This window comes from Merops nubicus, unplaced genomic scaffold (assembly GCF_000691845.1).
Source record: "Merops nubicus isolate BGI_N331 unplaced genomic scaffold, ASM69184v1 scaffold13696, whole genome shotgun sequence".
In the NCBI taxonomy this organism is placed as follows: Eukaryota; Metazoa; Chordata; class Aves; order Coraciiformes; family Meropidae; genus Merops; species Merops nubicus.
The window spans coordinates 72,124-85,934 of record NW_008615706.1 but is presented as its reverse complement, the minus strand read 5'-3'; the positions used below and the strand labels follow the sequence as shown (position 1 = coordinate 85,934).

General features: G+C 37.0%; 1 protein-coding gene across 3 annotated transcripts in view; it reads right to left on the bottom strand.

The window, feature by feature from the left end:
* Nucleotides 1–12,660: 12,660 nt before the first annotated feature.
* MON2 (MON2 homolog (S. cerevisiae)) overlaps nt 12,661–13,811 on the bottom strand; it is a 60,031-nt gene continuing 58,880 nt past the window's right edge. For all 3 annotated transcript variants that reach the window (XM_008942612.1, XM_008942613.1, XM_008942614.1), the window contains one exon: nt 12,661–13,749. In XM_008942612.1, coding sequence (XP_008940860.1) covers nt 13,586–13,749 — 164 coding nt within the window. In that variant the 3' untranslated portion in view covers nt 12,661–13,585. The remainder of the gene's footprint in view (nt 13,750–13,811) is intronic.

The window sequence follows — 13,811 nt, the reverse complement described above, 5'->3', positions numbered from 1 at the left end:
TTAAAAGATTTAAACCAGTGACATTCTGTTGGAGAAAACGTGCCAAGGGTTTCTGTATGCTTATAAAGCACATATGTTTTTGATACTGAAAAGTTAAAGAACATTCTACAGCTGAAAAAATGGAAGTATCCAGCAACTCAGACTCCTTCGCTTCTGTTTCTGGAAGGGATGGCTTCATTTCTTTCTGACCACTTTCTCTCAATTCCTGTTTTCCTCTAAAGCTGTGTAATACTACTTCTCACAGGGACAGTAAAACTTAATTGTTCTGCTATTTGAGGTCAGCTCAAGAGAGGCCAAGTATTACAAAGAGATGGATCACTAACAAAGTGTACGCTCTATTCCTACTCTTGTACACGAGTTGGTGTACACATGAAAATCCAGTTCTGAAAAAGAAATAACCTAAAACTGACAAAGTTCAAGTGTTTTTATAAAAAAAGAACAAAAGCTAGATATTTTCACACCCTTTTTCTGATAAAACATTTCAGATTTATTTAAACTAAGATTGTATTACAGAAGATATTAACACTGGAAAAAATCCCCCACACTTAGTCAGAATATTAAAGGTTTTAGTTAATTCTGAGTTTGTTTTTACTTTTTTTTTTTTTTTTAAACTGTGCTCCCTTCTGTTGTAAGGCCACTTCTACTATATAATGTAAAGCAACTTTTACACAAGATTATCAGTACTTCATGCCTCAATGATTTCTTTTCCTGAATTAAGGTTTCCTTTATGTTCATTAACAGACTGAAATCCATCTTAACATCATGTTTACAATCAGAAAGTTCGTTGCGCATGGAGTTTGCAGTTTCTATATGAGGAAAGTCAGCACTTAGTGAAAATAAAATGTAAATTTAAACCACATAATTGGTATGATCTTGATGAGGGGAAAAAAACAGCCAAGCCTCAGCAGGCCCCTTCAAAGGGCATGTAAAAATTATTTATAAGAAGGGGCAGATAAACAACAGGAGAATACTGTTTTTTAAGTTTAGTGAGTTTCTTAATTATTGAAGTACTTGTAGTCTATCACGTATAGGCAGAAATGGTTATTTGAAAATTGTTATCAGATATCACTAAAAACCAAGGGCAGATATTCAGCATACATCACAGCTTATAATGCAAATCAGAACATCTGTACTGATGGTTCCTTTTGGATTTGCATTTATCTAAAAACTAGAAGTCTAAGAAGTTATTAAAGGAGATCCTGGAAAGCCACGAAAAAGGAATTAAAAGGTCAGGAACCATGCAAGGCTGCAGGTACCAACCTGCAAGCTTCCAGACCCTAACTGTTTTTTGGAGCCACCCACCTTGCTGATTCCCTCAGACTGTCCCAGACCCCATAATGCAATGCTCTGAAAGATTTTGTGGGTTGCTGCCCATAGTTTCTTTCAATAATCAAGTCATCTTCACCAAGTTTGAATGTGCAAAAACTTTCAAAGTCATGCTTACTAGCAAGTATTTCCTGCTTTTCCTCAGACACGAGAAATTCAAATGCCAAATTTAAGGATTGAGGCACCAAGTGATAGGTATCAGAAGCAACTGTAACCTTGCTGACCTGAAACAACTGGGTAGAAAGCAGCACTTGAATGTTATATAAAAAAAAAAAAAAAAGAAAAATTATCTGATACCAAGTGGACAAAAGTGTAACAGGACTGAAAATGTTTAGTTAATTTTATTGAGCTCATGAAGACAAGAATGTCTTGTACTTGTCCAAACCAGGGAATCTATGGAAAACTAAGATCAAGGAGAATTTAAGGTTCAAAAAGAGCTCTATTTTCTACACCAACAGTAACTGTTGAGCTCGTAAGGCTTCATCTAAAGTATTTAGACTAATGCAATGTCTTCCGTGTAGCCACAGCATGTTGTCCCTTGCAGAGACAAGACACAACAAATAAATACTGGAATATGACCTTGACAAGGGGAAAAAAGCAGCCAAGCCTCAGAGCAGGCCCCGTCAAAGGGCATGTACAAAAACCAAAAAGCAAAGTAAACACAACAATGAAAATGCTCTTCAGGGAACTCAAAAAAACCATAGCACCATCAACACCTCGCAATAGCAAAGTCAGTTGCATTTACTGCGGCTGTCTGAGCCACTGACAGAGATTAATCTTGCCCGTTTTGAGATATCTAAAGTAAACTGAAAAAGCCCCACAAGACCCCAGATGTCCTGTGCTCCTGAGGCACGGACCAGCACTTCCACACAGCAGCTGACGTGCCCTGTTTCAGGATGGGATGGATCTTCTGCTAAGCCTCCCTCTTTGTCTTCCCCCCCTGCAAATGAAAGTCAGGCTTTCACTGAACCTTGGGGTAGGCATCAAAACTGTAGTGACCTAAATCTCAGAAGAGAAATCCAACTTGTGCCTCCCAAAGCAAATGCTCCCTACTGCCTCTCATAAATTTGATTATGGGAGGAATGATTTCTGTCAAAAGTGACTTGTTTTTAACAATGATTTACATAGCAGGGAACTATGTCTTAAACCGTATTTTGCATCTGTATCTCTCCTAAAAGATTATTTTTATTACTTCATTAGCAAATATTTAGATGTTTGCTTGCAATTAAGATTGGCAACCTTTTATAACTAGGGAATACATTTGACGTGGTTAGCAATTCTATAGCTTATTAGATGCTAAATAGTAACGTTTCACCAGAAAATTATTGAGTGCCTTTTTTTCTTGATTATTTAACACTTCATTAGTTTGCATAGAGCTCTATTTGGATGCAAAGTAGAATAATATAAAAAAATAATAATTCTTGCATTGATCTGTTTTAAACATACTGGATACACTTATTAAATACATCTTGTTGACAAAGAGGACAGAACTGATTGTTTCTGGCTGGCACTGCCTTCAGCTTTTAGATACAGGAGATCTTTACCCTTCACAGATCTATTCTATATGTGGAAGGGGAAAAAAAAAACACAAGATTTTTTTCAGTTTCTAATCTTCTTCCAAGTTTGAACTAGTAGTTTGGATCTAGCTGGTTAAAGTGAAATTGAACTGTAAGAAGCAGCTACTGCTATCAGACTGTGGTTTTAGCACTTCAAAAACTTGCTTCCTTACTCCATAAAGAGGAAGGCTTTTGTGCTACTCCATTCATTGGTTCAGTGCATTCTCTTTAAGACTTTGGTAATATATAAGTGCTTAAAATTTTAAGATATTATAGTGCATACAGCTGTAACAGAAGTTATTGATTTCATACTTTGAGAGAAAATATTTGATTTAAATCAGCCTTTCCTAAAATAAATGTTTCTCTTCCCTCACTTGTTCTGGGGCAGTACAACGTGCAGGCTCTGGGGCTCACGGCAGCGGTAAGGTAGTACTACATTATGCTGCGGCGCCAAGCCCTGAGGCACCAACAGATGTTCAGTAAAGAGAGCTGCAGGTACGAGTTGCGACGTACTCCAGAAACCAGTTCTTTGTACATGTACATGCCAGCATTATGATATTCCTGTGCCCTTCCATGTTTTCTCATGAGAGAGTTTGATCAAAACCAGACTGCTCCCCATCCTTTTTAAAGGTCCTCTGTTGGTGGCAATCCAATTTTGGCTGCCATTTTTTCTTTGGAGACCCTCGGTCCCTCCCCTCACTATCAGGTATGTGATGTGATGTGGGAATGAAGAAGTATGAATCTTCTGGCAAGGAAGCCAGAAACATAAACAATTCCCTGGCAACTGTAATAGTTCCAAGTAAGAAATAGTTAACATTAAAAGCAACAGACCAGGCAGTACCAAGTTTCGTTTCCAACAGTCTGGCACCCTCACCAGCCTCTGCAGTCTTGAAGCTGTTGACTTGGGAAGGATCACTGGTCATGGAGACTCATGCCAAGTCTAAGGCAGATATTCTGTACACAGAGAGCAGCAGTTATGATTCCAGTCTGAAGATCAGGGTCTTCAGTAACAAAAATGCAAAGATGCCAAACAGAGACCTGACTTGCAAGGGCTTTTCTTTCTTATTTACCTATTGGTAATCCCTTCTAAAAACTAAACAGACCAAAACAACATCAACAACATTGAACCAACAGTGTAATAAGTCTTTTAAAACAGTTTAAGTACAGATCAGGTGTTTGATACATAACTGAAAAATGCAGATTTATTTAAATAAAGTTTTGACTAAATGCCTTAAAGAGAATTACACAATTATTGTATAGATTTAGGTGTTATATTATCAAATCACAGGTTGCACACAGAAGTGTATCTGTTGAAAAAGCTGATATAAAATTTTAATTTTTAATTGCTGAAAAGATGTTAAAACTTGCTTTATAGTTCTGTTACTACAAACTGTTGCAAAACATGTTTTCAGCTCTAGGTCTCGATGGTGTTAATGACAGCTGTTTGCACTGACAGCCATTTTAACACTGGAGCAATCTTCCAAGGAAAACCATCGAAGCTGTTTTCAAATTCAAGTCTCCTATCCAAGAAAGCTGGTGAAATTAAATGAAAAAAGCTGACTGCTGCTTAACAGCAGCATCTTACAGTCATCTTGTCGAATTGCATTCTGTTTTTTGGGAGACCATTTCACCAGTTGCGATGCTGAGTTATAATCCTGTTCTGTAGCATCCTTGTAATACATCTGTCAATTTGCTACTCTCTTATCGTTATATTGTATTTCAAGAAGCTACACGTAGAATCCCAATCTGCACACTCTGATGCTGATCAGCTAATACTGGCTTTTAGGGTCCTGTCTGCTTGGCTAGACTTTGTTTCCCTGGTTTGCTTATGAAAGAGTTGTGTGGAACGGTGTCCAAAGCCTTCTGAAAATCATGATGTAGCAATGAGTTCTTATCCCCATCCACAAGATCTGTCACCTTTTCACAGAAAGAAATTAGACTGGGTTTATATGACTTGACCATAGCAGATCAGTGGTTATGCACATCATGCACATCTTGCTGATGCTAACAGCAGGTTTTAATTTTTACTTGTCAGGAAAAAAAACCAAACCAAAACAAAAACAACAAAACACAAAACAGAGTTAATGTCAGGCCAGTTGAACTATAACTTCCATCTTCTCCTTTTTATCCTTAAATGTTAAAGCACTGTTTTTGCTTTTTTTCCCAGTCATCTGATACTTCTCTTGGCTTACATTAGTTTTCACAGATGACCTTAAAAATGCTTAAGTTCCTCAGATTAGTACCTTAAACATCAGGAAGAAATTCTCCAGGCCAAATATGACAACATGTCACTACTCTCTATCATTTTTTCTAGGTAAGCTTCTTGAGTCTTTGTCACTCATACCAACTGCACGAGCAATACACTGGCAGTTGAATTTTGACTTCTTGGATCAGTCATCACTGTAACAAACCAAAAAATTCAACACACAAATTGCAAAACTGAACCAAAGACACCGTCACTTGACATGTCAATAGCCATCCTCTTCTGAGCAGTCAGCACTTTTGTTAGTGCCGAGCTTTTACTACGTAGGTATTTATTCTCTGTCAGTTGACAGTTGTATCTCATCTACTTTTATCCCTATCTATTGACGCTACTGTTCAGTGGTATCTGAATCTCCACCTTCTGTAGCCTTCCCTGAGGAATTTGAAGTCAATGAAATTCCCCATTTAACTGAGCTGGTCTCTTATTACAGCTAGTCTCTGTCTCCTGCACTGGGATATACTTTCAGTCATGACCTGCTCATCTCCAAGGAACTGCCTTAACCTCCTAAGAGCCTCTCTTACCTCAGACTTGTCTTCTGTGACATCTTGCCTAGCAAGTCTCTGAAGTCTGCCTTCCTGAAGTCCAGTGATATTTTGATATTCTCCCTCCACCCTAGGAATCACGAATATTTAATTTCACTATCTTTCTTACACAAGTTGTCCAAAACCATAATTTTTTTTTCCTCTCTTACGGCTGAAGCAGTCATTCTTGATCCTGGCAGACTCATTCCTAGAGGGTATAATATTGTCTGTCCTAAATTAGACAGCAGTCAGATACTTTTAAGATGACATAAACCTGAACACTACAACTTGGCTACAAAACAAGATTTAGATTTGACGAGTTCTTAAAACATGATGCAACCTTCATGTGGGGAAAGTATTCTTATCCAGGAGGCATGTTTATGTGCTGGTGCACAAGTCCTGCTGACGCTCTCTGGTTGAGAGGCTCTTTCCTAACACTTGAGATAAACTGAATAGTGCACAGATCCTACCCACTAAGTTTATTCATAACCTGCAGCCAGGAAAAACTGTCCATATCCTATTGGCATTGTAACAGAGAGAGTGATTTAGTAAGCTGCAGAAATGAGTGAGGTCTCAAGCAGCTTACATCCCTACCTATAAGCATTTTTACCTAACGGTGGCGGAGATGAAAATTCTGAAATCTCACCTACAGTTGCAAACCCTGGACATTAAGAGAGAATCGGGTTTTGTACCAAAGCAGGATCAAAATAAGAATCATACATTATCTTAGAATATTTTACTGGTAAAACTAGAAGGCATTTCTGAGAATTCTTAAAGCAAGGCCATTTCAGTTTGCTAAGTTAAAGAGGAAAGAAAAGCGTTGTTCACTGCAGCTCACAAGCCACAGTTCCCTTGCTGATCCCTTCCCAGCACGCACACACAGACCTCACGTTTTGTGATACCCCTCCCTCCTTGAAAAGTGACATGGAGAACAACGGCAGAATGAAAGGTCTGAATAGATGGAGAGAAAATACACACAGTGTATTTTCTTTTCTGCACCCCTGGAAACCAGAAGCATTTCTGCTAGTGAAAGTTTCTATTGCAAATTTGGTTTTGGAGAAAATCATTCTTATATATTCAGAATTTTTAGCAGAGACTTTTCAAGTTCCTTTCCAGGAGCAGAGCTGTGCTCTTGGTTAGAGCCTGCAAATGCTGAGTATTGCATTAGATTAGCCCAAGTTTAGATCACTCATGTTCTCGTCTAATTTTAGTTGCATTACTTTTTTCATTTTGTTTTTAAGCTAAATTTTTAATAAAACACTTTAACTCTAGTGAAGCATTTTTAATTATTCTTTTCCGGAAGAACAACCCTACTTATTTACAACCAATTCTTAGCAGTCTCTGTGACAAGGCTGCTTCAAAACATGGCTTTTTGTATTGGTAACACTGAATAGTAACAGCCAGGTTCTTAATCAAATGTTTCTAATGAACATTAGAAGTTAAAGTAAACCTAGAAGATCTCACTGGAATGAAAAAAATGTGCATTTTCAAAACAGTTTCCTACAATGGAACATAACTATATTAATTTTTAAGTGGCTTCAAAGAAAATAATGAGGAAATAATTATTTTTGTTTTCTGCATGTCCCTTGTAGAACACAGTACGTTCTGTAACATACTGCCTATCACATTATAAGTATAAAAAGCCACTGCTCAGTCATCCAGTTCTCATTCAATTTGAAGATTCGTATGATTCACTTAGCTGATTTTTAAGCTTCACCTATCATATAAAGCTTTATTCTTCCTGATCATTTCTGTATTCTTCTATCACTGTCTTCCTCTTCCTGCTTTTCATACAATTTCACCATTTGGGGTGAAAGACGTCTGTGTAATTCAGAATCTAAAGAGCTCTTTTCTTTGCACATCCCTGCCACCATGATTCTCTCTGTATTTTCAACTAAATAAAACTTAAAAAGCTGTAACAGGCAAAGAAATTCTGAGTTCTATTGTATTTCTTCACAAGGAATGAGCAGCCTTGTCCAATACACTTTCCAACATTCAAGAAGGTAATACCACAACTGTAACATGGTTATATTGGTATTGAAAAATACTAATTTATAACTGAAACAATCTTGTGAACCCTAAAGCGTATTTACTCCCCAGATGAAATCTATGTTCTATATAGATGGTACAGTCATTTTTAGTGGACTTATACTTGCCCCAAAATGCAAAATGCTGTCTAGACAAATAGTCCCTGTCCCCCAAACTGACAATTGAAGAAAAGTTGTTCTTTCTTACAACTGAAGAAAAGCACACAAAGTATTGCCAGAAAGTAAGGGTGAAAAGTCCAGGGAGAAAGAAAGAATGAACACTTGCATATCTGATTATTCCTTGATGAACGTTGTCTTAAAGTAACAAATGAGATAGCAAAATGATAATGAACTAAATGTAAGTGCTTACAGTTAGAGAGATCAGACAAGTGTCCATGAACAGATACCCGTCTTAAGCCAGGCAGTAACAAGTTTGGAGAGAGATCTACCAGATGGCTTCTTAGTGGTAAAAGCTCATCATAGCACTTTTCTGTAAAGGTTAAGCAACATTCATGACCCAGCAGTAACTGATAGCTTTCTCTCTAAACTAACAAACAAAAAAGCACCCTAATGCAACATGTATCATCTAACTGAGCTTAAAAAAGTCAAGAAGAAACCAGCAACTATTTGGTTGGAATGGATTCTTGCTTACAGGCACAGCTCATGAAGTCCTCCTGATCTGAACAGTAAAATGAAGAAACCTCAAATGAAGAGAATTTTATAGTCATACATTTGGAACAACTGAAAATGGCCTCACAGTCCAAAGGAACAGCATATATATTTTCAAGAGACAGATGACATTCATGTTTCCATTAGACCATTTTTTTCCTTGCTGACACAAGTGTCAAGGAGTAAGAATGCACTCCGACTCCACAGTGGATGTTTAGTCTCTTACTAGACACCCAGTGTTACAGGATAAATAGCTGCTGCAGGAGCCTTAGCTACTTGCATAAACAGAAGTGGAACTTTATGGACCTCATCACACTCATGGCCCAATGCCTAAACAAAATAGGAATTATGACGAATTTACTTTTTATTCCATGTGATTGTAAGAAGATGACTTTACAAACTGTAAACACTGTTAATATTTTTACTTGATTTATTCCTATATAGTTTATTTCACACGTAGTAAACTTCCAAAATACTATTTTCAAGAAAAACAAACTAGAATTTCTGTAGATCTTCTCTTTTCGTTCCATCTAGACAGACAGCATGAAGAATAAGGCTAAACAGTATTTTACAATTCGTGTTACAATTTCTTTAGGGTGAAGAAGAAAATAGAACCCCGACTAGATTTGCTAGTTCATATTTTGTTACAATAACCAAGGTCTCAAATTTATATGAGTACCAAAGCATATAAAATAAGCTATGTATGTAGATCTACATTCTTTTGTCAGAACAAGTAAAACCTCAAAAACACTGAAAGAAGAATGTTGTGATTACAGTGCCATGAAAAGGTCCTATAGAAGAATGCTTTTGTCTCAACTTCAGTATGCAATTATTCCAATTTTTTTCTTGCATTACCATGAAGTAAAAACCAAACTCAAACCAAATGGGAGAAGAAAAGAGAAGGACGGCAGAACTGACTGCTGTACATGAGGACATGCCTGCAACACCCTAGCATTGTCATCACATAATCTGAAATCAACTTCCAAGAATTATGAATATAAGACACTGGAGTCTGAGGCTATACAAGTGAAGAAATTCTAAATAATTTGACATGGTAGACCAGCATCTTTTGAGATGACATTGAGAATTTTTTTTCCCCTTGTGAAAACAGTAGAAGCTCCACAGAATGCAATGAGATATGAATTAAGGTATCTCACTGGTGCTGAAGACACTGTACTAGCACTTATCACATTTTTAAGGCATTAAAAGTTAATGGAAGTAATTTTGCATGATGGAAATTAAGTGGTCTACATGTACAAATGTAGGCTATGTCTGTGCACTAGTTTGGATCCAAATTTAAACAAAACCTGCACCCTAGCTGCCTTATTTGTAACTTTCTGACATGCTCCATTCTCAACAGCCTTACGGGTGTGCAGCAGTATCTAGTTAGAATGCACCCCACTCAACAGTGCAACTGGGCACAAAAATTCCATCTTTCACTTGTGGAGCCTCACCTGACTCAGTAGGATTCAAGCTGAAGTTTATAGATGATGCATACCCATGCAGGAAATGAGTAGCAGGTTGCAAATTTGAGGTGAACATCTAGCGAAAGACACGGAACTGAGCCATAACAGAAACAGATGAGAAGAAAACATGCTTTTTTTCCCTCAAGAACAGTAGTAGACTCAACTTCTAAATGGACTTCTGTAGAATACATTGATAACTAATATTTGTGTTTGCCATGTGCTGAAGCAAAGAAAGGCAGTAATCACACTAAAAATACCTTGCCTGAAGAGTTCAAGGCCAGCTATAAGAAGTTTTGTGGCTTGGCAAGAAGAAACAATTCAAGCTAGGTGAAAAAATCCCAACATCTGCAGAACACGATGATAAACTACTAAAGTTTAACAGACGCACTCCTACTTGCTCTTGTAAATAACTAATAGTGACCATGTATTTCATGTGGCTTAATGCCCAGTAACATTCCACAGCTCACCAATAAAACAGGCACATGCACGAGGGAACAAAACTGATGTCCATTTAGATAAGCATCACTGATGATAAGCAAATAACTACTGCAGGTTACTTCTAAGAATAAAACTTTTTGTAAGACATTCCCAACTTGAACCACCTGTTTCTTTGTCTTAATCAGAGTTAATATGTAATCTTAAATCCATGTGTATATTAAGGCGATGATCGTGGCACTGAGACACACAAATTTTCCCAAGTCATCCAAAATCTTGGTATGAACCTTCTGTCAGATCCTCACATTTTCTTTTTGGATTCCCAATCCATGGCTTTGTTAAAGTTGGGGAGAAGAAGAAAAAGGTGAAGATTGTGGTTACATTCAATAAGCAATTAATGCTTATCTTCTAACTTAGAGCCAACATGTTTCTACACAGTCAGCTGTATGCCTTCTCTAGCTGATTCCAGTGACACAATGCAGACCCCAGTCCAGAAAATGTCTGTGCTTTTTACTTCGCATGACTAACCAAACCTACAGGCCTGAACAGAACTTGGAAAGGGATAATGGTAAATTAAATTAAATTTCTTCAGGAACAAGATTTACCTGGCTAGAAACATGTAAAAATGTGAAATTTAAAAATGAAAAAATGTTGTTTGCATCAAAGAAGCCATCAGAATATTTATTAAGAAGTACAAGCAGAAAAATGAAACTGATACTTGACGTTGAAAGAAATAGTTGAGTGCTGGATGAGAACAACAAAGGGAATCATTCAGAGACAAAATCAGTCAACAAAAAACTTCTTTTCTAAACTAAGTAGCTTTGGTTTTAGTTCTCAAAGCATGTACTCAAAATACAAGAAAGCAGTTGGAATATAGTTGACCTCAGCTTGCATGTCCAAAACATGCCTCAAATAGCACAGGTATTAATTTTGTAATTAAGAGGAAAGGAAGCAAAGTCAGGGCATTGGAAGTTTATTTCAAAACCTTTTGAAGACGAATGTCCACTGATGGTAAAGTAGCCTAAGCTCTAGTGCAGGGAAGACTTATATGCACCCTTTTTAAAAAACAGATAAAGCTGAAGATTTGCTTCCTTGGGCAGAACGCATCTGTGTTATCCGTGAAAAACCAATTAGAAACTAATTGGAAACAAACTCACCCACGGTTTGGTCTGTGCATCTCTTCCCAGAAATTCTGGTTAGGATAATATATTCTAAACCAATAATAATTAATACTGTTCTTTTCTGTCCTATACTTTGTTTCTTTAATGACCTCATAGACCTTGGCTTATCTTCTACTAATTAGGAGTGCAGTTGCCAGGTTTTCACTTTCAGAGTACGGATAATGTTGGTATCTGTATGTGGGACCCAGTTCTGCAGTATACTGCAACTGCTCCTCCAAAGATGCTATTTTGACAAAAATTCTATTAATGAGAAACATTTGTTTCCTTCACGTAAACTGTGTGTTCCATAAAACGTATCCACAATTGACAAGTTCCATGTAACTTTGGTCACAGAGAAATGTGCAAGGTCTGGAACCCTCTTAAGTATTTACTGGACTTTGAAACAGAAGGAAAAGGACCATAAACTGGACCCCTATGGGGGCATGCTGCTCAAAGCTGTGCTTGTATAACATTGGTCACACAGGGTATTTCTAACCCTGACCAGTTCATCACACCTTCAACTTTAACCTCCTACAACTTCTGCATCTATTCAAATGTACCAGTTGATGTCCCTTTAGCCAGGAAAGCGTAAAGCAAACAGATATAATAACCATTTCTTATGCATAATAATCTCTTTTAATATCTACAAAAGACTTCAAGGAACAACAACCTAAAGGTAAGCTCTGAAATCCATAGAAAGGCACCTGTCTTTTTTTGTTACATTTGGCCTTTGTGCTTTCACATCACAGGTTAAAAATATGCTAATACAGGTGAAACATTATTAAAATAATAATTAAATAGGAGTTTAAGTGCTGAGTCACAAATTTAAAAATCAATACTATGAAAAGTGTTTTGCTTTGACTGCGTATTAGGTAAAAGTGAAATGAGTTCATTTACTTAATGATGATTTTTACTACACTTCTAAATGAGTATATTCAAAAATACACTTCTCATGGGTTTATATCAGACACAGTTTATAATGAAAAGATTAGAACAATCTGGGTTGAAATGGCATTACAAAACAAAGCACTTAAAATTACTGAATAAAATCTTACAGCCAAGTATTTTGGATATTTGAAATCACCTTTCCTGGGTCATAATGCAAAGAGTGATACCTGTGCCAAGAAGTTCGAAAAAGGCTAACAACCCTCAAATATGGTTTGTTTTCGTCGTGTGTTTTTTTTGTTTGTTTGTTTGTTTGTTTGTTTGTTTTGTTTTGTTTTTTGTTTTTTTTTTAAGCAAGGCTGCAACTACAAAAATGGGTAGTTTAGCAGAAGAAACATCTTGCAACTAATATATTTGTGAAGTGAGGTATGGTAGCGCTGAAGTGCTACAGCGGGTTTCTGCATATTTAAACTTATTTCAGGTCAATTAGTTTGAAGTTTGAGATGGGCAGACTGCCGACTGCTTGCTGCAGTCTGCTGTCATACGACCCTCTGTGAGATGTCCAATGGCCTCGGAGAAGATACATTCAATTAAGCAAAAACTAACAACATGATCAGATATGAGTGAGCATATCTGGCAAGTGAGAAGGCAAAACGTAAGTAAAAACACAAGCATACAACTTAGAATAAACACACTTTCAAGCGTTTAACACTGTCAATATTTTTAAAAGAATTTAAATAATAAATGCGACTATTTTATACAGAACTGTACCATTTATTATACACACAAGTATATCAGTTCCCTTTGTTTACAAAGGCTGGTTACAGATATATGGAATGTTACAGTACCATCTTGCATAAAATTTTAGTACAATTCGTACTTCAAAAAAAGGGTGCAAAACACCAGCCTAATAAATCTGACTGAATTGAAATATTTTTAATTACATCATTAACACATACACAACAAGCTGTACATAAGCCCACTTTTCAACCAACACTTCAAGATACTGTAGCAAGTACATTAGATTATAAACGCTTCCCACTATTCAGTTAAGTTTATTAAAGGTTTGCACTGCTACTCACTCTGGACCCTTTAGGGTATAGGCTGTACTCATGAGTGACTGAGCTCTTGTTAGTACAGTTAAAAGGCAGTCAGCACTGGTTGCCAAAGTACTAGTCACAAGAGATTTCCTCAGAGAAACTTCGCCCAGGAACAAATGTTTTTGGAAACATTTTTTTTCCTTCAAAAATAATTAAAAAAAAAAAAGTTTTATGAGGTCAAGACTCTCCATTCTGTACCTTGGATGCTGGTGGATGCATGAAGTCCTTAAAGGGAACCAGTGCCTCTTTCAGAGCAGAGCACACCTCCGACGACGAGCAGGTGATACATTCTACTAAAGTCGGGTACAAGGCAATAACTTGGGCCCATGTGTTAGCATCAACTGCAGCGAAAAAAAAGAACAGATTGAATTCTTACTACCATCCAAATTCTCACAATAGATTT